General features: G+C 38.4%; 1 protein-coding gene across 1 annotated transcript; it reads left to right on the top strand.

Annotated features, from left to right (window-relative positions):
- Positions 1 to 1,627: 1,627 nt before the first annotated feature.
- On the top strand, positions 1,628 to 25,249 carry C7 (complement C7). The gene is made up of 18 exons (XM_059873775.1): positions 1,628 to 1,785; positions 2,082 to 2,137; positions 2,868 to 2,940; positions 3,868 to 4,009; positions 4,796 to 4,937; positions 5,736 to 5,874; positions 6,609 to 6,731; positions 7,874 to 8,117; positions 8,792 to 8,905; positions 9,312 to 9,478; positions 10,492 to 10,720; positions 11,301 to 11,472; positions 11,839 to 11,926; positions 13,166 to 13,298; positions 13,862 to 14,053; positions 16,317 to 16,413; positions 21,400 to 21,584; positions 23,511 to 25,249. Exons 1-18 carry the CDS (start codon positions 1,780 to 1,782, stop codon positions 23,696 to 23,698), a joined length of 2,490 nt encoding a protein of 829 aa, XP_059729758.1. The 5' UTR covers positions 1,628 to 1,779; the 3' UTR covers positions 23,699 to 25,249.
- The last annotated feature ends 451 nt before the right edge of the window (positions 25,250 to 25,700 follow it).

Raw genomic sequence — 25,700 nt, 5'->3', positions numbered from 1 at the left:
ATCCAGCTCTGCCCTCCCTCAGTTTGGCACCATGTTGGTTCAGTTTCTTTGCTTTTGCTGCTCTGAAGACAGGATCAGGAAAAAACAAGGCCCTATAACCAAAGAGAAGAAGATAAAATCGTTTGGTTGAAATACCTGAAAATGTGTACTGAAAGGACTATTACACAGCATCCGCCAGAGTAACATTTTTGTCTTGGTGAAAAACTTTTTGTAAGAAAAAAGTCTATCAATATAACCTCATTTGAATATGATACTAGTACTAGTAATGATTTGACTACCTATTGATTGAGACCAGATCCCTACCAACACACACACTTCCTTTACTAGCTCTACTTCTTTTTTACATTTATTTGCATGTTTTGTTTGGGACCAAATTACAGTATATCTTGGTCTTGAGGGTTATTATAGCTAATGATATACTTACAAAAAGTGAAATTGCTATCTAAGCTATTAAAACAGTTGACTAAAAGATTAAGACATATGTCTGGATTGATAAAATATTCTCTGCAGTTTCTGTATTCTGGGCCAGCTATTAAAGGTCTTAACTCAGTTTTAATAATTTCATTTATAAGCAAATGATCACTGTCAGTGCTGCACAAATTGGTCATAAATTAAATAGGAGCATGAGGATTTTGATGAAAAGCAATAAAATATGTACAGAAGTGTTGAAAGTCTGTGAATTACATTATCAAAGAGATTCATAGTTGCTAAACCTGAAAAGTCTCAAAGACAGGCTCTGGCTCATCAAAATTGGCTCTGAAGCGTGGACATAGGCATCTCTCACATGAATGGAGTAGTGTGACCCAAGATCGAGGCATCTTCTTAAGGAAAGCAGAGCATGTCAACAGAGTGCAGGGCTTAGAACTCACCATATTGTGATGCTTTGATATGAAGTATTTCGTTTTCTGAGGACTGTGTAAGCAGTTCAAAATTGGTGTAGTAGCTGAGATCTAGTATATGAGGCATCTTCACAGAGGCGTGCTACTTTTCCATGAGGGCTTTATCTGGGGTACACTAGGATAAATTAAAGTAAATTTCCCCAGCATTTTCATTGGCATTTTCATGTTGTTACTCCAGTGGATCAGTTCTGAAAAGTGGGGGGAAAAAATCAAAACTAAAAATAAGAGGACATGGCAGGATAAGGAAAGGGAAAATTATGTTTTCTTATTTCTTTATGAGTATCTCCACAAAAAACATACAGAAACAGGCCAGAATTGACCAAAACTTGCATTCAGATCCCTAAACTGATTTTCACTGTGAAATTTGATACACAAAAATCAACAAGGCTTTGGAAGTGGATTATGAATATTTTTGTTTAAAATGAAACCTTAGCAACATCAGCTTTATCCTAGAGCAGTTCTTCCTGCTGCAGCCATGAATTCAGCCATGGTGTAGTGCATGTGGCCAGGGATCTCTCAAAAGGCTTGTTCAGAGGAAAGAAACTATGAGAAAATAAAGAAAAGATGATTCTTCTTTCAGTAAGTGCTCATAATTTTCTGCCAGCCCCTGTTAATATAGCCAAGCCTTGATTTATATGCCTTAAAAATACTGAGCAGCTCCCAAAGCAGGCTGCGTCCCTGGAGAGAACTAGATGGGTTAAGGTTAAAATTCCTTGGCAATATTCAACCCTTTTAGGGAAAGAAAAGCAGGGTAGCAAGGCAGAATGAGAGGAGACGAACAGCAACAGACAGACTGACTGACTCCTTTGACTTCCAAATTGAAAATGCTAAGGGTGCATTTTCCCTGGTAATTGCTGTATATCTGAGTATTTTATCTAACATGAAGGTAAGAAAATTGATTACTTAAATTGTACTGATGAAGTGAATATGAAAAGTGCAATGAAATATTAATTTATACAGATAAATAGCTGAAAAAAAGTAATTGGACAGTATTGCAAGAAAGAAGAAAATTTAAAATTAAGCTTGCACAACAAAGCTGAAAAATCTGTGTGACATTTTCCTTTTATTTCTAAAGCTGACTAGTGTATGGATTGCAGAAACCTTGAACAACTAATGACCTAAAAAGGCAGGAAAAAGTAGAAAAGCAAAGTAAATTTGCTTTTACTTCCTTTTTTTTTTCAGGTGCTGAGGATTTTTCTGTTGCTGGAAATTTCAGGCTTCTTTCCCATTCTTTCCCGGTGAATATTTGTTTAATAAAATACATGCTGAAACTTAAGCATGTGTAATTGTGGTGCATGATGTGAGGCAGGGTTTCAAGGGGTCATCAGGTATATTTCCTGGGAAATACAACCTGAATTTTCTGAGAAATACATACTGTTTGATGTCATCTCTGGCACTGCCACTAGTGACAACAACAGTGAGGGATTATGGTGTCCTTTAATTTCTACCCAGAAGATCCAGCCATCCTTGGGGAAGAGGGTACACAGTGGTGGTGTGAGGCACAGCAACCTGTGTCAGTGAAACACAGCACAGCTTACCCCAAGCCAGCCCCAGTCCCAGGGACAGGTTGTACCCCCAAAACCTCCCAAGGAAACTAGCAGTTTGTTTTGTTGCTGATCTTTAGGCTAGGTGAATGTGTCTAGTTTCTTCTTTCCAATGGCCAGAAAGGCCAAGCTGGGACTGATTTAATTTTGACACATGAAAAGCAAATCCAAGTTGTTTTATAGTAAACTTGGTCATATCCTAATTATTATTGAAGGTTTGCTTTGCCTTTTAGGGAAGTTTTGCACTCATGCTTATGGATGGAAATCCCTCATGATTTTCCCCTCTCTTTTCTTTTGTTTGTTTTTTTTTGTGGTTTTTTTTGGGGGGAGGGCAGGGTGGGTTTTTTGTTGTTGTTTTTTCTCTGTTGTGTTTTGATTGGCTTTTGTTTGTTTATTTTTAATTCAAAAACCAATACCGGAGCAGCCCTTCTCCAATCCATTGCCGCTGGAATTCTTTTGGCCCTTGGTCCGAGTGCAATGGCTGTACTCAAAAACAGGTATAGATGTACACATCTTTTCTGTATTCAGAACCTCATTAGCATATAATTTTCTCCCCAGTAATTAAGAAGCCACTCTAACATTCAACTCCCAAATGAGATTCTCAGACAAAATCCCCAGCAGAACAAGAAGGCCAAAGAGCAAAGAACTAAGATAAATCCTCTAGTCTGTCCCAATATGTTTCCTTTCAGAGCTATGATGTTCATGTTGTAAAATAATTTGTACTCTTTTTATTTTGGTGATAGTTTCAAAAAGCTCAGCTTAGCTGTCTGGTAAACACAGATATTCCTCAGCTGATGCTTATTTGTACCAATTCCACTGACTTTTCATTGGTGGCATCATGTCAAGGGAAGAAAACTTGGTTTCAAAGTGTTACCTTCAATGAAAATAAGTTGATAATTTTTCCACTGCAACTCTAGATATGCAAGACACTTGTGTTTGATTTTCCTTCTTGTTTATTTGATGTTATACCAATTAAGGAGGGATTAGTCAATATCGAAGATGTGCAACAGACAGTACTTACTTTTTTTAGAAACAAAAAACTAGCCTACTGGATGCAAGATTTTATTATCTTCCTTAATGATGTTGTTTACCTTGAAAAACATTAAGAAATTCATATCAGGCATGGCTAGTCCTATTAGAAATGTAAAAATCTCAATTTTCTTAGCAGCTTTCTCTTGACTTCAGTTACATATTAGATTTTTGAATAAACCAAGTCAAGCTCATGCACCAGGCTAAAGACATTAGAAACTAAAGTGTTGTCTTTCTATGAACTTGAGAGTTTGCTACCTTATGATGGTAATACCAGGTGTGGCTGTTCTCAGAAAAAGTACTGAATGTCTAGAGTAGTAGCAGTGTCTTCACAGTAGCAAACTATTCTGGCTTTGCATTTGTATTTCCTAAAATATACTTTGTTTTGCATTCAGATTAGGAGACGGACAGTGGCAGTTTATGGCCAGTATGGGGGAAATCCCTGCTCTGGGCATACCTTTGAAACAAGACCATGCACCCCCACAAGGGGATGCCCAACAGAAGATGGCTGTGGTGATCGGTTCAGGTGTTTCTCAGGTACCATCCAAGATAATTTTTAATAGTTTCCACTCATGAAGTTAAGAAAATAACCTTGTTATCTTTCAAATTCAGTAAATGGGTAATGTATTTGCAGTGTTCTTGATCTACAGATGAATTTGACTCAGGTGAATGTTTCCTTTGTTTCCAGCCTCAACTATGCATGCTTTTAATTTAATCTGGAGTATTGCGGAGCATTGAAGATAATATGCTGTAGTCCTGGTACCCTCTCTAAGTCATTCTGCCTTGTTAGTCCCAGAGAACAGGGTTTTTTTTCATTATAAAGAGGTAGTTAAGGAATGCAACCTTACATTGATGTCTTGCAGCTGTTCTAGGCTATTTTCAAATATGAAATTACCTGGATCATAAAAACTAATGCTCCATAAAATGTATCCAAGCATCTCCCATAGCTTCACGGAGGAGCACATTATCTCGTCAGCATATATTTATCATAGAGGACCGTGATAAACTTCTTTGGTTCTACTAGGGAGACAAACACAGTTAATCACTAAAGGGTGAAAGCTTAGGAAGCAGATCTAGAAGTCAGCTGCTTCAGTGATATATCATAAGTCTTGAATGGCTATGACTCTCTCGAGTGCGCTATGCACTATTTCTTTATGTCTGCTTTTAATGCTTCATAAGCCCTCATGAACACAGTCTGTTCATCATGGGAGTGAATATGATAATTAATGTAGTAGATTAACAGGACTTCTGCTTTGATGTTAGGTGATATATTTTTAAACTAAGAAACACTTCTTTTTTCCATGCATGTTTGTCCTGATTTAGGTCAGTGCATTAGCAGATCCCTAGTGTGCAATGGCGATCAAGACTGTGAGGATGATGGTGCAGATGAAGATCGATGTGAAGAGAGGAAAACTGTATGCGATATTGACAAAACACCTCTGAATTCAGAACTTACAGGAGCAGGGTAATGTTCTGTGCCAGGCTCAGTAGTACTGGTACCAAATGCACTTGACATTTTGATGTATTTGCAAGCTCTGGGTGTACAGATAGATTTTCTGGGCTTATGGTAAAACATCCTATATGCAAAAATGTTCAGTACAACTTCTTCCACCATGCCAGCAGTTCAGTGCAGGATGTACAGGTCCTTTGACCTGAAGCACTGAATAAAGCTTTTAGTGTTTTGTTCCTGCCATTGAAAGACAGCTACTAAGATATTAAATCAAATTTCAACTAGTAACACATGACCTTCAGGATAGAAAAAATGAGCCAGCAATGTTTATTCTTTTTGTTCATTGCTGTTGAATTTAGCACTCTAGATTCAAATGGACTTCTGTTTCTACATCTGAACTACAACCTGTCAAGTAATTAAGTTTCTTTGGTGTTGATTTATCACTTGGTATGCTATGCCTCAAATATAATAACCGTCCCCCTCTCCAGCCTCATTTTGGAATGGATGTCTTGTTGTTCCTGTGTTGCAGTAATTGTTCAAACAATAGAACTTAAAATCAGTTGAGATAGATATAACTGTCTTAATCTATAAAAAGAATGACATGTTAATTTTTGTTGACAAATCAAGACCAACATTTCCCTTTCAATGCTGTAACATGCTATGTATACTGCAGTTCTGCATGTATTAAAGTCTATCAGGTGATAACCCCGTGGTTAAATAAGCCTGTGATCATGACTTGCAGATACAGCACTCAGTTATAATGGCTCTGTAATTTTTGTCTCTGTCTTAATGACATATTTTTTCTTCTTGTAGCTTTGATATTATTACTGGTGAGACTAAGGGAAGAGTCATTCATACAAAAAGCTTTGGAGGGCAATGCAGAAAGGTCTTTAGCGGTGATAGGAGAGAATACTACAGGCTGAGTGAAAGTGTTCTCGCTTATAATTTTCAGGTATGTTTCCTTTAAGAATAGCTTTGCATTTATGGTCAGGATTAAATGGGAGAATGATGCAAAGTTTGCAGGGGCCTTTGGCAGGTATGCTTCCCTAAACAAAGCTCACTGACACCTGTACCCTCTCTGCAGTTGCTTATTATTTTGAAATATAAATTACTGTGTATCTTGCTAAAGTAAAAGGAAAAAAAAGAGATTAATTTCTTAGATGTGATTTCTAAATCTCTCACAGTTAGACTGAATGTAAAGCTAATCTCCTTAGCATAAGCAGTGACCTGAATCACCCTAAGGAATGCTTTTTGGAGGTGAAATATGGGGCTTTGGCATTTTTTGTGTAGATCTTCCAGAAATGTTTTGTTTGAAGTCAGTCTCAGTGATTTGGTTTGTCTCACATTTATCAGAAGCATGCCAAACAATCCATAATGTACTTTACTTTACTGCATAGTGTAAATACTTGAGATTTATTTTTATATATATATATATAAATATATATATATATATATATATATATATATATATATATATATATATATATGTTGTGTGTGTGTGTGTGTGAATGCATTTCCATGCTTTTTCAATAGTGTGCAGTACTTTTTATGAAATCTATAATGGATTCAGCCTGAAAAACACATCAGCTTATTTTGCATCAGAAAGGCCTTGCTTTACTCTATATGTTATAGTTTTAAAATCCTGCATGAAGTTGTTCATAAAGATGTCTGTCTTTCACCTTCTAGGTTAAAGTTCAAAATGATTTTAGTTATGAGTTTTTCAACAGCACCTGGTCTTATATGAAACACGTAGAGAAGTATGAAAATTCAAACAAATACAAGCAGACAGAGACTAAAAATCTGCAAAAGGTATGTATAACTTGTCCCTGTAGCTTAGTACTTTGCATAAATATTTTCATTATTTTACTCACATGTTTTTGTAGTGAGATGAAAATGCTTTTTTTATAAAGACATTTTTGTCACAAAGTGCATGACAGTAAATATCCCATAAAACCTTTAAAAAGAGATCACTGGGTTGCTTATCAATCCAGAGGAGTTGGCTGTTGTTTCTACTTCCTCCCTATTACCTATTTATTAGTAATTTTTATATACTGTCTGTTTTTCTCCCTATTTAAGGAAGAAATAATTGGCTTCTTCTCATAATTGATTTATCTTTTTCTTTTATTCAAGTGGTTTATTGTCCCCTTTTCCCTGCTACATCTTGGTCAGTATTGTGGAGCAAAAAGATTGAAATACTTCTGTGGTTAAAATTAACTTATTTTGTAATATATTTTCCATTAGTAGAACTCCATTAAGAGAGAAATCTGGTGTCTTTAACAGCCAGAAGGTCACAGTGCTTATTCCTTTAACTTATTTTAAAAGAAGCATTAGATAAATAATTTGAGAGTAATTTTCAGTTATGAAGTACAACCTCTATCTTAGAGAAAATAAAATGAAGTAACAAATGTATGCATTTTATGGCCCCCAAGCAGACACGAAAAATGACATATTTTGAGACTCAGCATAACCAAGTTCAAAAGCAACTTTGAGAGTCTAAAGTGAACAGTATTGTAGAGGCATGTTGGATTTTATAATTAAGCAGCATCCTTGAAATGGCTAGAGCCCCTTCCAACAAAAGTCTTACCTAGTCAAAACAGGGTGCAAAGAACAGCTGTACTGCCTGTGGTTTGCTGTCAGACAAAGCTTGTTAACCTTCTTCTGCCAGGCTTCTGAAAGCCACCATTGTCTTTGAAGAGTGAGATCTCACTCCTCCTTATGCTAGTTTTCAAGTACACAGGAGGAAAACAAAGATATTGCAGCAATTATAAGTAAAGGTCCAACCATATTTCATGACTTCAGGGTATTCTTTTTGCATTACTATGTTGCTTAGACATATCTAACAGCTCTATAAAGCTGTTGGTTAGTTGCCAGTAGAAGGTGTGTGCCATCTGGCTATTAGGAGCCACTCTGATAGTCACATGGAGCATGACTGATGGCTTTTCCTTCCCCAGAGTAAGCAGCTGATGGTTGTTGAGAACAGCGTGGAAGTTGCTCAGTTTATTAACAACCGCCCAGACTTTCTCACTCTTGCGGAGCCTTTCTGGAAGGAACTGTTCAACCTTCCAGTCGTCTATGAGTACAGCGTCTACCGAAGACTTATTGAACATTTTGGGACACACTTCTTACACTCTGGGTCTCTAGGAGGACACTACAAAGTTATTTTTTATATGGATACTGACAAAATGAAAGCAGAAGGTAGAGTACTAGAGTGTTTGTTGCAGAAAGCAAAGTCAGTAATCAAGAATAAAAATTTATATATATGTTTTTCCAGCTAATGTCTAAAATCAAGTAACAGACTTTTACAAGTTACTACATTCTCTTCATGATCCAAAGAAAGATGACTAAAAAATGGGCTCAAATCACAGCATTTAGTTCTAGATCCATGTTTGTGACCTGCAGTGCTCTGGGTATATATAGAAAAAATTATAGTCAGTTTAGGACCTCCTCAGGCTGAACTTGAATATAACTCTCACACAATGTTAAAGCTTAAAGGTTACATGGAGATCAAGGTTGGGTAAAACTGTGTAGAGCAGAAAAAATTACAGAGCAAATGCCACAATGGCACCTATAATGGTAATCAGTTGGAGCTGAGGTGAGAAAATAAATGACAATGTAAACTCTTCCCAGATACACCTCACACCTCTGAGCATTCATCCATAAGCTTTAGCAATTTACTACATTTAAACTAGGAGGTAACTACCTAGCATTTGTGTTAGTGGGAAGATCCACACATTGCTAAAGCTTATGGATGAAGAGCTTTATGTCTCTCATAAAGAGAGATCCTGACCTCTCTAGCCAGTGGAAAACTCAGAAATTAATCCCAACACACTTTCTGTGTACAGTATTGTTAATGGATGGATTATCTGCAGGTGTCAGCATAACAGACTTTTACAAGTGTACCTCATCAGGCTGGAATGCACTCATTGTGAAAAAGAAGAAGAAGGAATGCACCAAACTGGATGAACTGCTACTGACTTCTTCAGGTAAATGTTCAATGGTGACTCACACATTTGTCATGTATCCATCTCTCATCTCATCCTAAATAGCTGTCAAAATGAGGAGCAGGTGTTGATAACTTTGATGAATTCTGTCCTAATATGCTAAACCCAGACATCAAGTTTAAAAGGCTCTCTGGCACTTATTGCTGTCAATTATTGCTAATGCTCTCCCAGAAAATAGCACTTTTCTGAACACCCTAAGTTAGAGCTGCCAAGACACCTGGAAAAATAGATACTACCTATATGTGATCAGTGTAGGCACGGGTGGTTGAACTGTACCAGTGAGTCCTTTCACTACTTTCTAGCAGAGTTTTTGTGTGCATTGTTTCTATTTCAATTTGTAATCATAGCAACACCTACATTTTATGTATTTCCTATCCTGAATCTGCAGGAAGCACTGGCAATAAAATTAAAGGAGACCCTTACATAGAAGGAGGAAGCCCAGGTGCTGTTGCTGGCCTTAGTTATCTAGACCTGGATAATCCTGCTGGGAACAGTCGGATGTATACCTTGTGGGCTGCATCAGTGACAGACTATCCCAGAGTAATTAAAAAAAAGGTAAGGCTATTTTCCTGAAGCAAAGGTGAGCAGATGGGATCACCTTAAGGGGAGAAATTAGTAAGCTACAGCTGGTGATTAATCATGCTGTGATCTACACTCATTTTGTTTTCAGATCACTTTGTAAAAAAGGAAAATGCTCAGGAAGAAAATGCTGTGAAGCTAATATGATCAGGTGCATCAGAAATCTAAGTCTGTTGACAGGTCAATACCAGCCTTCAGTGACTTAAGTGGAGTTCTGGTTAGGAATAGAGGGTCATGTTAGCATTGGAGATAGACCGAATTTGAGATAGCCCCTTTCCCAAAATGCATATGGGCATGTCTGTGTGGCTTTCACTTCACTTGCCAACTTCTGCATATCCCTTTTACTTCTCCTCCTTCACTTTGAATCCAGAAGTTTAGCATAACTGGAGATTCTCCAAGTGAGACAGTTCAGAGCTGGGCATGGCCCTATTCACCACTACCTAGCCTATGTCCCTTTTGGGAACTGCCCACATACTCTATCCACATGGTAAAAACCCCAAATATTTCTGTTGGGAAGTTTTTGGCTAAATGTAAAGCATATAATATCATAAAGTAATCAATTTAAAGGCAAAATAACTTCAATTTCTCTTCTGATCACTGTCCAATGAAATGCCATAGTGAGTTCTTTAAATGTCTTCATTTTTTTTATGCTGGGAACATCTGGGTGAGAATTCAAGAATTCAAGTTCATTGGTGGTCTGTGTTGTACTTTTATCTCACCTGCATTCTCATACCTCAAATATGTTTAAACATGACTGACATACCAGTAGCTTTAAAGGATCCTTTTTAGCAGGACTGGCTTTTCATGAAAAGGCTAACATTAAATACTAACATAAGATTTTAGCTAATTAGCAATTTAGAGCATCTAATATGCTAACTCCCATGTGCAGAAGCATATGTCACAAATTATTTTGCATGATGAAATGTGCTTATAAACTCTTATATTACAGTAATACCTATTTAATATGCATGTTTTCCTACTGTGTGTAGCTAACACCATTATCTGAGCTGGTAAAGGAAGTGCCCTGCTCCTCAGTCAAAAAGCACTACCTAAAACAAGCCATTGAAGAATATATGGCTGAAAATGATCCCTGCAAATGTCAGCCTTGCCAGAATGGTGGCGAGGCAGCCGTGGAAGGAACACAGTGCGTGTGTTACTGCAAGCCTTACACCTTTGGAGCAGCTTGTGAGCTGGGAACCCTCGTGCAAGATCAGCCAGGTCAGCACTCTTTTAACCTGTGAGAATTTAGAAGTGGCAGAATGTGCCCTCCTGCTTCCAGAGTCTGTCTGTTGCACTGCACACCCATGCAGTGGCTGCTGGGGTGAGACATCACTGCAAACAAACAGCATGGGGAGGGTCATGCCAAGCCTGAGTCTTTGTTTAGCATGTCTAAACAGTCCTTAGCAAAGAGCTGGTTTTATTATTAATGTTGAATACAGTGGACAATACTAACTGCTCAATGCAACCACCTATAAGTAGGTACCTATCCTATATTAATTATCAGTGACTTAAAAAATTTTCCTTTTTAATTTTATACTTAGTAGTAGCTGGTAGCTGTTTTTATGTTCTCTCAGACACGGATAATACATAGCCTCTGTGGAATTATACCTATGTCAAAGCTGGGTAAAAATGGAAGATTAGATTATTAAAATCTGGAATTTTCTGTAAGGGCACAGTTGGAGCAATCACTAGCTTTGAGCAGCCTGTGCCTTTAAAACCTCTCAGAAGGAATGCTTTAAAGGGTGGTTTAAAGAGAGTAGTTTTCACATTAAACCAAATATTCCCAAATGTTGCACAGGCATTGTTGATGGACAGTGGAGCTGCTGGTCTTCCTGGAGTCCTTGTTCAGGGGGAAGGAAATCAAGGAGTAGAACCTGCAACAACCCCTCCCCACATGGTGGTGGGAAGACCTGCCTGGGAGAGCAGCATGAAAGCAAAGCATGCGAAGATGAAGAGTTGCAGCATCTTCGGTAAGTAATAAAAAATACTTGGAGACAACTGCTGAAAGATTTAAGAATTTGTTTCAGAGGGGTGCATAAACTATTGAATTCAAGGAGATCATGAACTGAGCTTTAATATTTAAGTTGAAAGAAAATGAAATTCAGAAGCTGTGAATGTCATAGAAGATAAGGCTATAAAATGGGGTAAGAGCCAGAAAACTTGACAGCATTCTATTTACCACTCTCTTGGATAGCCTGGCAGTGCCTGATTTCAATATAATCATGATGTAAATGTACGCATAAGAGTCTTGAACATGGGCTTCACTGAGGAGTGTAGCATTTTGAAAGGAAAGAAAACTAAATTCAAACTAAACTGTACTTTTGTTTGCTTCATAGCTTGATTGAACCACACTGTTTTGATTTGTCCGTAAATCCTACAGAATATTGTTCACCTCCTCCTCTCTTAGAAAATGGATTTGTTCAAGTGAGTTATTTCTATTGCTCTATTATCTCTTCTATCCCTACCTACAATGTCTTTTCTACAGTTAATATACATGTTCACTTGCAAATTTGTATTTCTCTTGGCAAGCTTAATATCTGACCAAGTGAATAGCCACTCCTGCAGCATTTTTCACCGTCTGACATTTACATGACAGTATCCAAAACTATTCAAACTAAAAGTTAAATAAAACCAAAGAAGCCCGACCCTCAAAATCAGAACAAGATCTTTGCTTCACTGGCCCATGGTACCTACACAGAAAAGTCATCTACTTGTCTTTTATTCCATATATATATTAAAATTTTACTGAGCCACATGGATTACATATAAAATCACAACAAACTACATAGAAAAATGCTCTTATTCAGGAATTCCATAACAAAATCATTTTAGGAATCTTCCCTCTGTAAAAACAGATTTTAGGAATCTTCCCTCTGTAACTCACTATTCTGCTTTTTCTGGTGAAATGAAGACTTGGCAAGGTACTTGGCTTACCATAGCTTAGGCCTATTTGACAAGGGGGACTAATTCCTCCCTTGGAGGAATGGATTATGCCTTCTTCATGTTATCAGGCTGTCATAACTCTCTTTGCTCAATAAACAGATAAAAGGATTAGTTCAAAATTCATTAGTTGCCTCTTCATAACTGCAACCTACAGCAAGATCCAAAATCTTGCCCTTCTTCTTTTGCTAGTGATTTTTTTTTTTTGCAATCAATAGGTATCTCCTATATTGATATTTTTGGTTCACAAACTAAATGTAAAACCCTGCAATTCATGGAGTAGTCTCAATTTTTCGTAAGATCTCTCTTTAGAAGACAGTGTAATATAAAATGAGAAAAACCCTGTGTCTACAAGTCCATATTAACCTTTAGAAAGCTGATAACATGCCATCCTAAAAATTGGCAAAACCAATGCAATCACTATGATCTCCCCCCAGGCCAAGGCTGTTCAAGATCTTATCCTGCCCTGCGAATGTTTGATAATAGCCATATTTGCAGTTTGTTTATACACCATCAAGAGAGCACTGTTTCATACCCTTTTTGATCATATTTAGTGACTTGATAACCAGGATTGCCCCCAATATTCCAGACTATCTCATCACTGTGTTGTAGAGTAGCAATACTATTCTCACTGTCCTCAGCTACTGCATTCCAGAATCAAAGAGTGCTGCTGGTAGTTCTTGTATTTTATATCCAAAATTTCACCTGTTCATTTTCTTTCAGAATGCTGAAAACTCATACCCAGTTGGGAAAAACATTGTTTATGCATGCAAACATGGATATTCTCTTGTTGGTGATCCTGTTGCTAAGTGTCGCAGTAATTTACAGTGGCAAGTTGGAGAGAGATATTGCCAGGGTATGTCTGACTGATGCTTGTTTTGATCTACAGCTCCATTTCTGAATTCCAATGGAACATCTCAGAGCATCCTGCTTTCTAGCTACAAAGGGGGGAAAAGACACACCTGTATTTCCCAGTTCCCTAGATGTAATCAGGTCTAAATTGACATCTAGTGTGAATCCAGATATTGTAATGCTGGATTAGAAACCACCCATAACATCTATTTCTAAGGCTATCTCCGTGGATACCAGCACATATTCTCCCAGGGTCCCATATCCATCTACTAGGAAGCTGTTGCCTAATGGGAACTGTCAACAGAAACATGGGTCCTGAGGAGAGGGAAGCCCTCATATAGTTAGGGCTGCACCTGCAGGCAGTAGGAGAATATATTGGCTCTGTGTCCCTAGTTTTGCATGTTTGACTGGTGTGATGAGTTAATATCCTGACTGATAGCTTTCTACAGGAAAGTCAGCTAACCTCTCCATTCAATTTTTAAAGGAATTTTGGAGAAAATAAAATGCATGACTGCTTTGCGCAATCCACTGATTTACTGCAGCTGTCTCAAATGCCTCCATCCGCAGAAACCGCTTGTCTGCTGCCTGAGCTGGAGGGGGGTTTGCAAGGAGAGCCATGGAAACCTGTGTACGAGATTGGTGAGAGAATAACTCTGTCTTGTCCACATGGCATGCACTTGGAAGGAGCACACTCTATTTTGTGTGAGCCCAGCCTCAAGTGGTCTCCTGATGTGAAGACTATCCAGTGCAAGAGACCAGGTAAGCCACTGCAGTCCTCAAGTACAATGCAGGAGTTTCTTTCCAACTAAGCTTTATGAAGTTTAGATATATAAAGAGCTATTGCTGAGATAGTGATAGAGAAGCCATACTTACATTACCAGCAAGAAATGCATAGGGGTGTGTTTTCTGTGGTCTGTCCAAACAAGATGCCTGAAGGCATTTCATTGAAGTTTCATTAAAGCTTTTTGCTTCCCACTCCCCTATTGCTATTGAGTGTTGTCACTATCTATTTTAAGAGATTGCCTGGGATTTATGATGTCTATTCTGCCACCAAAATATGTTTGACTTTTCACACATTGTATAACACTACCACTATATGAACTACACCTCAGAGTTTTTCAATCTGGAAGCTGTTCAGTGCACTAGAGCCTCTTGTGAAAGAGGATGACAGGGCTGGGTGACTACTTTTGCTGATCTGGCAGTCAGCTGATACGAATTACATATCCAGGAACTGAAAGCAATGGGAAAATGCTGCTTTAAGTTCATACTGTTTAAGCTCTAGTTTGATATGGGCAGCAGTGGCAGAAAGAGAAATAGGCTACAGCTTCAAGCAGCTCTAACTCACCTCTTCCAGCTGTGGAAGACAGACAAGAATTTCTCTTGAGCACTGTTGCAGTGCTGATCCGTGACACAGAGGCACCCAAGCTGCTTGTGCTTCAAGCATACCACATCTTCACCTGAGGTCCCACATATTCACCTGGGGAGACCCTTGACTGGGGACAACAGGCACTGCTGCAGGAGACTAGGCACATCTCCTACATTTTATTCTGTCGTCTCCTTACCAGCCAATGCTGCTGACATTGCCTCAACTGCAGAAAAAAGAAGGTGACAGTCAGGCTTAGACTTCAAAAGGCAGCAGTCCTGTGAGATTCCTGGTGTAAGTCTTCTGCTGTCATAAACACATCAACAGGAAGTGTAGTGATTCTGAAGGAATGGCATAGCTGTACATAAATGACTTGCTGCTGCTAAACTGCCAGAGCAGCAGTGCTGAACTGCTGTTACCAGTTACTTAGACTGAGCCTCAGTGACTGATTTCCATTTGGTTTTTGTTCTTTTTGCTAACATCATGTTCTCAAATTCCAGCAATAATTGGAAAGTTTTAAATGCTTCCATCAGAAAGAAAAACAGCTTGTGCTTGGCCGTATGGAAGCATTATATTAGTATAAAAGTTAAAAAAGAAAAGAACAACAATTGAATTAATAACAGTTAAAAACTCAAGGAGTATGAGATAAGAAGGGTAAAAATTATGGAGATAAGTTTTCACAGACACAATGGTATACATAAGTTTGGATGGGACTGCTTAATCACTATGCAACCAATTACCCAGGAGATAAAGACAATGCAGTGATTTTTGGTGAAAATTTCCCCTCTGCAGGAAGACAGGGTTATGCTTGTTGTCTGTATCATAATGCACTGAAATTCTTACTTTTTCTTTTAATTTTTTTTTTCTTCTTCTATGATAATTTGTCTGTTTTGCTTAGCAAGTCTTAATCTGTAAGCGAGGTATTTTTTTAGGAAAGGCAATCTATAGTACTAAATTTTCATGTTAGCAGACAAGCAATCTGAAAAAAATCAGGATAAAACCTCCTTGGAAATTTGATTTAGCAAAGTCCATATGGATTTAGCAAGGTCTTGCTGTTAACATGCCCCAGAAACCTACAAAGACATGTTTAGCAAGATTTGGAGTACAACTCTCTACTTAAAGAATTGTACACCTGCGATCATGAAAATTCCCCAATAATTTATATTATTTTTATTTTAAAAGTTGGTACAAACTGCAGACAGATGATAGAACTTGTAATTTTCATTACCATCAGTGTATAAAGGTATTTGGGTTGACATAGGGTTTTGGATCCTTAGCTCTTCTAGTGACAACAGTGAAGTCAATAATTCTGAAACCCAACAACAAAACTATTCCCAGCTATGATTCAGCAGTGCTAAATTTAGCAGAAACAAATAACTACTGCAGAAATGAGATGAATGTTTAAGTTTTAGCATAGTACCCGTCTCTTTCCATCTGGCTGGTGACCCATGGATAAATTACTGAACAGTAACTTCGCAAAGTGTATCATATCTTTTTAATACTGTTGATTACTTCCCTGTAGTAGATACTTTTAATGACCATGTCGGATGTGATTTCATGTCATGACTATATAATTCAGTGCCTTTTAAAGTCAACTGATAATTTCACAGCAGATCTTGTTTTTCTGACCCTTTATATCTGTGTGTTCTTCCACTTCAGTGCCCAATGTGAAAACAGAAGTGGCAGAGCCTAAATGTCAGCCATGGGAGAAAGTACATCAGTCACAATGTGTGTGCAAAATGCCCTATGAGTGTGGGTAAGTTCAGACTCAATCTGGCAATTAGATTCTCACTTCATTCAAGACCAATTAGATTTATTAAGTTTTTAGTCTATGATAGAGGAGAAAACTTTACTTACATGAGGAAGAGACATACTTGGTTTGCTTTACACCTCAGTCAATGTCCTCTTCATCACTTACCTGCCTTGTCAGAACTGTCAGTGGGTTTTAGCAGTGCTAAAATTTGGTTGGATGACAGAAAGTGAAAGCATAATTTTGCTTGATCTGCGAAGCAGATGAAAAAAGATAAAACTATATTTTCAAGATTTAGAGGATTGAGGAAACATTACAACAGAGGCCCTTGGGACACAAACCATCAAAGCAATAAGCTAGTGAAATAAAGCATATTTCTTTTTACTGCTGAGAGACTAGGGGGTTTTGAAAGGCACAATAATCTAATTTCATTTCACATTTACACAGCAGTTTTCACACACCAGTCATGTCACTTTCCCTGACTTCATAACTTGCAGATTAGAGTTTGCTGTTTCCTGTTTAATCTAAGCCTATATTCTGCAATAAGCAATGCAGAAGAAATAATGTTAGGAAATGAGTAAGTCTCTCAGTTCTTTGAGAGACACAAAAGGAAGAGAACTAAAGTGGAGGAATAACAAGAAGACACCTGAGACCAAATGGTACTGATGAACAGATGTGCCAGTGAGTTCAGCACTCCAGCATCTGGGCTGGTTTGCATAGACTGGTTGATGTCTCCTATCAAGTCACTCCTATAATGTGGGCTCTAGTTATGAAATCTGGCCAGATTTATGTGACTGAGCTGAGTAGTTTGGAAGCTTCAGGATAACAGACCAAATATGTCTTACCCATGTGTGGTAGGAAGAAGAAACTGTGAAGATGTTTCAAGTGATTTCAAGGTAGAACTTTCAGCAGAGTATGGGTACTTCCCATCAGGCACATAGACCAAGAATACTCTGCATCATGACTCTGATTTTAAGACAAGATTAGCACTCTGAACATCTCAAAATTAAAATTGGTGAGCTTAGTTCAGATACAGATACACTGGGTAGTTCCCTAGGGTCAGAGGCCATTGTCCTGTGTGCAAAGGTAAGTGCCAGGTTTGTAATAACTCTGCAATCTAATGCTAGTCCTATGTTTAAACACCTAAATGCTTCAAGTAATCTGGTCCTGCTCTTTTCTCTCAAGAGTTATTTAAATGGATCAGCAACTCCTTTCTAGGTTTATGTATGTATTGAATTCAGTTACACAGAATATAGGGGAGTCAGGGCTAGGGAAGGCCCTGGGCAGAGTCACAGTAACCTTGGCAGTTAAGTGAATTACATTTAGCTATGCTTTGAAGCTTCATTTGTAATTTATCTACTACTTGCCTGTTTCTATTTTTTATAATTATGTTTAAAATGGCAAGAATATAGATAACAGTAATTTTTGTTACCTCATGCCATCATTTCACTGTCTTGAAATAATGCATCTAATGACATATAAATCATCAGCTGTCAAAGCAGACTAATCTTCCAGCCTGTTCTAAGGCTGTAGGGGTAAAACATGTAAGCAGATCTTGGTCCGATCTTTCCTCAGAGAGCAGAATTAACTTGCTTTGTTTTGGCAGTGACTTTCAGCAGTAGTCTCTCCTCTGAAGAATGTTTGGAGCAAGAAGAGTTCCTGTGGTAATTCAGGAACACAATGGTTTCACACCTCTCCTCCAGCCTTTCACTTTCCAAGAGACTAGCTACAGAGACTACCCATAACAGCACAAAAACCCTAGAACAGGCTGGTAATTTGTCCCTCTTGGTGGGGTGCCTTAGGCTACATCTGTCCTCATCAGTGAGAGCACAGGAATGATCCCTAGGCACCAGAGCAGCTAAATTGCTATAGCACTTCTTGGTAGACCTTTGACAAGAGCCATTTCCTGTATAATTCCCAGGCACAGCTCAGGAGCGACCAGGACGAGAGACCATTCCAGTTCTGATGTAGTCCCCATCTTCTGGGGCAAAGGGGGACACCAGCTACTCTGTGTAAATTGTCCCTAACACGTGGAAGGGGCCAGAGCATGGTGTGTTAATACAGATGGAACCTCAGCCTCCAGTAGCTAAGAGCTTTCTCCTCAGTGAAAGATGAGATTTGATAACTTTTAAGTACTATCCCCTCTTTTTTTTCTTCAAATTTGTTTGCAAAGCATCTATGTCTCTTCTGAGAGTTTTTGGACTGTGTTACATTAAAATTTCTCATCTCAAATGTAAATCCAGGAAGTTAAAATCATTCCCAGCATGATGAATTTTTTACCAAAAGTTTCCTACCTCTTATTGCAGGTGAAAGGTCGTGAAGATATTTATGGACTTAAGAGATATTATTTAATTTCTCATAATATGTGCTTTAGTAGAATATTGTTCTTATCCTTCACCTTATTTTTTTCAGGTAAAACATATTGAATTTCTCACATTCACTTTACACAAGGATTATTCCTTGCCTCTAAAAAAATTTTATTGCAATGATGGGATATTCCCAGCCTTGGGAAATATCCTTTCTCAACAATGAGTGCAAATTATTAATTTCTCTTATGAGTGAAGATTCGCCATACTTTTTCTTATGCAACTTAACATGTTGATTTCCACTGTCTTTATTCTGCTGACCCAGCTGTAGTAAATATGTAAATCACTTTCAAGACAGTATGAGGCATTGAACTCTAGTGAGAGTTTGGCAATATGGTCCCTGAACTCCCGGGTTCAAACTTTGGCAGCTGGTTAAATCAGCTCCATTTCCTCTTTTGGGTGTTTCTAAAGTGCTGCAAAGCAGACAGATAAATGCAGAGGTCTGATCTTAATATTTTTAGGTAAATTAAGCTGCCTTCTCTGCAAGAGTTTGACCGTAAGACTCAGATATTGAGATTTATCACATAGGCAAGTAGAGAAGACTTCTGAACAATTTTAAATATAATAAAAATTTAATTACAGATTAAATACAATTGCTTCCCCGGGAACACACTTTGTTCTTTAAGATGATATATAAACAGGGAGTATTACTTATACTTCTGTCTGTAAAGATAACTTCCACATAAAAATCAGGGCCCTACTATCCTAGAGACTGTGCAGCCAGATGACCAAGCAGTACAATGCATACAAGAGCACCTGTTTCCTTTATCAGGTGCCTGCTGCTATATATCCCTTGGTCTGTTCTCATGTGCCTCAGAATAAGAGGGTTAGCCTCATTCTTTATATTAACAAAAGAGGATTAAGGAAAATTCATGCAACAAACTTTACTAGGGATTTAGTAGCTGTCATTTTGACCCAGCACAGCAGTTAAGGGACCTTAACCTTTGGCTGAGGATGCTAACCAAAGTGGAAGACATAATAGAGTTCATAAAAATATTTGGTCACAGGTAGAGGCACCAAACTTTTCAGGCGTAGCTAATGAACTCCATGCTATATTTTAAATACCTTAAAGATGCACTATGCTACAGGTATTTTAAAATTTTTGTAAAGCCAGGTCTTCTACAAGGCTTCAAAGTCATCTTTTTAAGAACCATTCCCAAAGCTTGAAGAAGGCTCTTTTCCTTAGTGCCTTACTTATAGATCAAAATCCAATTCCTAATGTACAGGGGAAAAAAAAGCAAAAAGAAAAAAGGAAAAGAAAAAGAAAAGTTACCTTAATTGCCTGACCATTAAGTTAGCAAGGTTTGAGTCCTGGCATTCTTACTAGACTTTTCCCTCCTCCTACAGGCATTCCCCTTCCCTTCAGTGATCCTCGTGAAGCTCATTAGGGCCATTTGCCTGTTTCTCATTAGGGCCATTTACCTGTACCTCATCAGCCTCTTCTCCCCATTGAGCACCTGTTTAGCTGAGGTTGATGTTCAGAATAGGCCTATTAGACACCAAAGGTTTCAACTGAAGTGTTTGTGAGCTTAAAAAGAGGAGCTGTGCTGAAAATGAGGCTTTGGGTCTGAATTTCAAAGCTCTCCATCCCTGGGAGTCTATCTCTGCTCTCTGGTACCCTGTGAAGTTCATTATCCATGGCTGCAAAATGCATCCAGGAGAGCACAGGCATGCTTTGCTCCAGATAGTCACTCTTTTGTTCATTCCACACAAATACTGCTGATTGCATTGAGAAAAACTGGAGAAGCTAGGAGTTCGAGATTAAAACTCAGAAGTAAAGGAAAAGGGTTTTTTCCTCCCCTCCTACACTTGGAACATGAAACGCAAATAATGACAACTTCTTGGAATTGAAGTAATGGAAGGGTTTTTTACTCTCCTCCTACACTTGGAGCATAAAACACAAATGGTGGCAACTTCCTGGAACTGTCCCCAAAGCAAACACCATTTAAGGTTGCCCAAGAATTGTTATTACCAGTTTTAAAAGCTCATTTATGTGGGTGTTAAGGCTCTACCTGCATTTTGAGAAATAAGCAATTTTTCTGGGTAATTTTTTTTCCTTAACATTTCTGTGGAGATGTATGTGTATTTCCAGAAATATCTTAGGTTTCTGGTGGTCGATTATAAGGTATTATTTAGTAAAAGCTGAGCATTTTAAAAGACACCAGAATAAAAATCGTAAAGTATATTTGAACACCTTAAAATTAAAAAAATACTTAGAAAATATTGTATGTGCATGTTTGTATATGTCATATATGTATAAGAAATGTTTTCTGTATGTGTACTTACATTCATGCATGTGTCATAAATTAAAGAATAACTGAGATCTGAAATACTTTTAACTAAAGTCTCTCTCTCACTGTTGCTGAGGTCAATGGCAAAAAGATGGTAATATCCCTGTCCTTCAGATGGGATAGATCTTGACTCTGCTGAGCGTGCTGTGGAAAAGGAAGAAGTCTGGACTCTCTGCATGTCTATGTCTTGAGTTCTTTGCTGCACTCTTAGGAGATACTTAAGTGAACAGAGAAGTTGTAACTAGACTCTGAATGTTTTCCTGTCCCTCGGCAGTTTTTAAGAGTTACCAATATAAAGCACATTTAAATAGTGCAATTCCTGCTTTTGTTTTCAGTCCTTCTCTGGACACTTGCGCTACAGATCAAAGAACCAGGAGAAACACACCTTTAACTGTTTGCAAGATGCATGCCTTGGAGTGCATGGGCAGAAAATACTCTTTGACTGATGTAGAAAACTGCAAAGTACCTCAGGCAGCTGAAATACCATGTGGATCATGCCGTTCATGGGAAAAATGCAATGGTAAGAGATTTATCAAAACTGTAAGCAAAATTGTTCATATGACCAAAAGGAAATCTTTATCCCCACTTACACATTCATAGTTGGGTAGCTTGGTCTATCTTGGTACGGCATCTGCAGTCCTTCCCAGAAGCACCACTGCTAAGCTGGCTCAAATCATTAGCCAAGTGTTTCATATCCAAATATGGCAGGAGTATTCCACCATGGAAAGAGAACCCTGCAGGATATTGTAACAAAATATACTATGTACAGGAAAAGCTTATTCCTAATCCCTGTTAAGTGAATCATCCTTTTGGTCCACTTTCTCCTCTGGGTGAAACCCCTGCTGTACTCTTTTTCACTGTATCTACCTGTTCAGATTCCTTAAAAGAGCAATTGCAGGAATGCTTACTGCCCACGGGAGTAACTAATCCTCTCCTGAAATTTGCCAAGCAGTCTCCCCAGCAGGATCCTGTGGTTAGGAATTAAAAGTCTTATTGTATGCTAGCTGGGAAAGCCAGTTACTGTTGTAGGTTTTTACAGTTTGTTCACTGTCTATCCCCAGTTTCTCATATAATGATTAAAGGTGAGGTTTCTTCCCTCAGAGGAAATAGTTCCTGGTTTTTGTAATCAGTCTGCAGTGGAAGTTTTCAAATCCCTGATTTATTTTCCCTGAGTGTCCTACGCTACATTGCATTTAATGAAGGGTTGCCAGGAATGGAAATATGAACTAATAAATTAGGGTTTTAGAAGTGCCCAAGCTAGAGGCATGGTTATTGTCATAATTTGAAAAGAAATAGGATTACTAGATAGGAGTTAATCTGTTTTGTCTAGCAGGGTTGAACAGACAAAAAGAATAACAACAACAAAGTCAAAACTGTCTGCAGCTTCAGCAAAGACAAACACAGGCAAAAAATTGCATACAACACCAAAAAAAAAAAGACAGTTATGAAAAATAAATATCAGGTGGAATCTTCTTACCTGAATGTCACTGATACAGCTGCACACATTTATTTATAGGAGTAGATCCTTTGATCTTCATGAACCTGTCTATGAAAATATAGATACCAGTTGTAAGGGTTTGCATGATCAGTTTGTTAGTGTCCAAAGACAGATCTCTCATCTTACAAGTTTTCTGAGCTCTAGAGTAGTAGATACATGGACCAGATCAAGAAGTAACATCAGAGAAGTCTTTGAGTACAGCATCTGAGACACCTTAAGTTTTTCCCACAAGCATGATCAGCCTCTCCAATCAGAGGAAGCCCCAGCAGTGCACAATTTGTTTCCACTTCTAGTTTTTTCACTGAGCCTGAATATCAGCTAATGTTACTGAAAGAATTAGGGAATTAGGTTAAGAAAAAAATGACAGGAAGCTTTGGGTTGGAAGGAACCTGTAGAGATCCTCTAGTCCAACCCCCTTGCAATCACCAGGATGTCTTCAACTAGACCAGGTTGCTTGTCCCACATGATCTTGAATGTTTCCAGGGATGGGCTTTAACCGTCTCTCTGGCCTACTTGATCCTGTGTTTCACCACCTTCATTGTAAAAAATTTCTTCTTCATATCTAATCTGAATATGATCTCCTTTAGATTAAACCCATTATCCCTTGTCCTAGCATTGCACTCCCTATTACAATGTCTGTCCCTATCTTTCTTTTAAGCCCCCTTTAAGTTCTGGAAGGTGCTATAAGGTTTCCCCAAAGCCCTCTCTTCTCCAGGCTGAACAATGACAATTCTCTTAGCCAGTCTGTGTAGGAGAGGTGCTCCAGCCCTCTGATAACTTTTGTGGTTTCCTCTGATGCTGCTCCAACAGGTCCATGTCTTGTGAAAGCTGACCACCCTCCAGAAAATTGCTTTCAGTCTTACAGATTTCCTAGAAACATTTTAGTCTGGGGGTTTTTTTGGTGACTTGTTGCTATCCTGAGTGTTTTTCCTCTGTGCTTTTGCTTAGTGCCATCCAACACCTGTGTTTGTGATGAAGATGGGCTGTGTGAGGAGGGAGGTGCCGAGGTCTGTGCTGAAGTCAGCGGCTCTGCTGCCCGTCGGACCATGACTGAGTGTGAGGTTGGGCTGCTCAGATGCCGGGGGGAGACTGTCACCCTTGTCAGCATAAGGCCCTGTGACACGCAGAGTAAATAAGATATGTTACGCTTTATTTTGCTTATTGCTGGAGGATATGTCAAAATGTGTCACCTCTTGGTCAGGACATACTTTGCACCTTGCTCTGCCAAATGTAAGCTCTGCTCTGAAATCCATCACAGCTGATGAGACTGTGCATCTGGTCGGCTCTGGATCAAGGCCTGAGGCTCTGTTAGACAGAGATGCACTTGCCACAACTGCTCACAACAGAGCTCTTGCTTAGGCACCAGCCTTACCACTGGCAGATTTACTTCATATTTCCATCGGAATTAAAAAGTATTGCTGAAGCGCAATTGCCAAAGTAGCGATTTTAATCATGGATTACTATGTCTGACACTGTCAATATGATTTTCTTAAAGCCACACAAACATAGGCTTGCACTGAGTAGATTAAGATTAGCAAAACATACAGTCTAAGCTTTACAGAGTAAGAGGTATGATTCTTCTCTTTTAATAAAGCAGCTTCTTTCCACCATATGCTACTCAGTTGAGCAAACATTCTGCACAGAACTGAACATGTTGTTGAGTCTGATGTACTCAAACATCAAAGCAATATGCATTAATAGTAAAGCCATAATAAAGTAATGAGAATTCATCTATGTGTTCAGCTTCTCAAACACAGAACCACTTCATGAACCACTTCATCATCATTTTACATTGTCATTGTCATTATTATTATTATTATTATTATTATTATTATTATTATTGTAATGAGCTACACCTGTAAGCACAGGTAACTCAGTCACATTTGTCACATGCATTTATGTTCATGCCAAGGCTGGTTTCTTTACAAACGATGGAACAAAGAGGCCTTCTGCCTTAGCAAAACTTTCTCAAAGGCAGCTGGTAGAGAAAACACATCTTTACAGCAATGAGGACATTCTGCATGCAGTCCCCGTGGAGATATGACTGGATAATCTTATGATTATTCCTGAATAAAAGAAGTCTCCTACACTCTTTTCTTACAGAGCTAAGCATTCTTTCTGGCATAGCTGGACCATGACAACTTTGCTTACATATTTCAAGTCCATTCAGGTACCCGTGCTGGCAGTCCCACCCCTTCTGATTATTCTTGGATGCAAACAAGGACAAAGGGCTGGATAGCAAGTGGATGTTCAACCAAGTGCAGTACTATCAGCATGTATGATATGTATGTACGCTTTCAAAGCAACAGATATTATTTCTTACTATCAGTAATATAGTCAGATTAAACATCTCTTTTGTTTATCACGTTTTTACCAGTAGTTTCCCTGCATAAACCTTACCTTCAGCTGGATAAAGCTTTGCTTTCTTTAATGCTGGCAATAAAGAGCAAGCCAGAACAGGAGTGGCTTTCCTTGGAGACGCAGTCTTGTGGGGGTATCCATGTTGGAGGGAAAAGTTGCCACACACTAACTGAAAGTACCTCCTGACCTTTATAACATGTTCCACCTGTCTGGAAAAATAATATCAGGTTGTGGGTTTTGGTTATTTTTTCTTCCTGAGCAAATAATACATTTTTGTGAATAGCATACAGATGAAAATAAGTAGAATAAAATCCAAATAAATTTAATCAGCTATTTGTCTTTATAATTTGCTCTGGAGTAGTAAGTAGTAGTTTGTAGAGCACTCAGATATTTGCTTACTTGATTACTCTCAAGTCTCTTGTCCACAATTTCTAACCTGTTTTTTGTGGCATTTGGCACAACATGTGATTGGACCGTGAGTCTACTGGGTAGCAATAGCTTCTATATCTGCTCAAGGCAAGAAAAAAATCACCTGGAAATTTCCTGAGAGATAGCACAGAGATATACTGACTTGGTGATTCATGTCTTCAAACATAGGGAAATGTGGAAAACCAGCACAGAGCCTCAAGAAACATTGAGAATTCCTGTTTCAAAAAACAATAAAGTTGCCAGATAATCATCTCAATACATCAGCAGAAACAGCTCTCCATGTCCATAAAATAAATTAGTCTGAGATAAGGCAGCCAAAATATTGATGAAGGCTGCATTTCAGATGCT

The sequence above is a fragment of the Haemorhous mexicanus genome, chromosome Z (genome assembly GCF_027477595.1).
Source record: "Haemorhous mexicanus isolate bHaeMex1 chromosome Z, bHaeMex1.pri, whole genome shotgun sequence".
NCBI lineage: Eukaryota > Metazoa > Chordata > Aves > Passeriformes > Fringillidae > Haemorhous > Haemorhous mexicanus.
The sequence above is the reverse complement of the archived record's forward strand: the minus strand, read 5'-3'. Positions and strand labels throughout refer to the sequence as shown.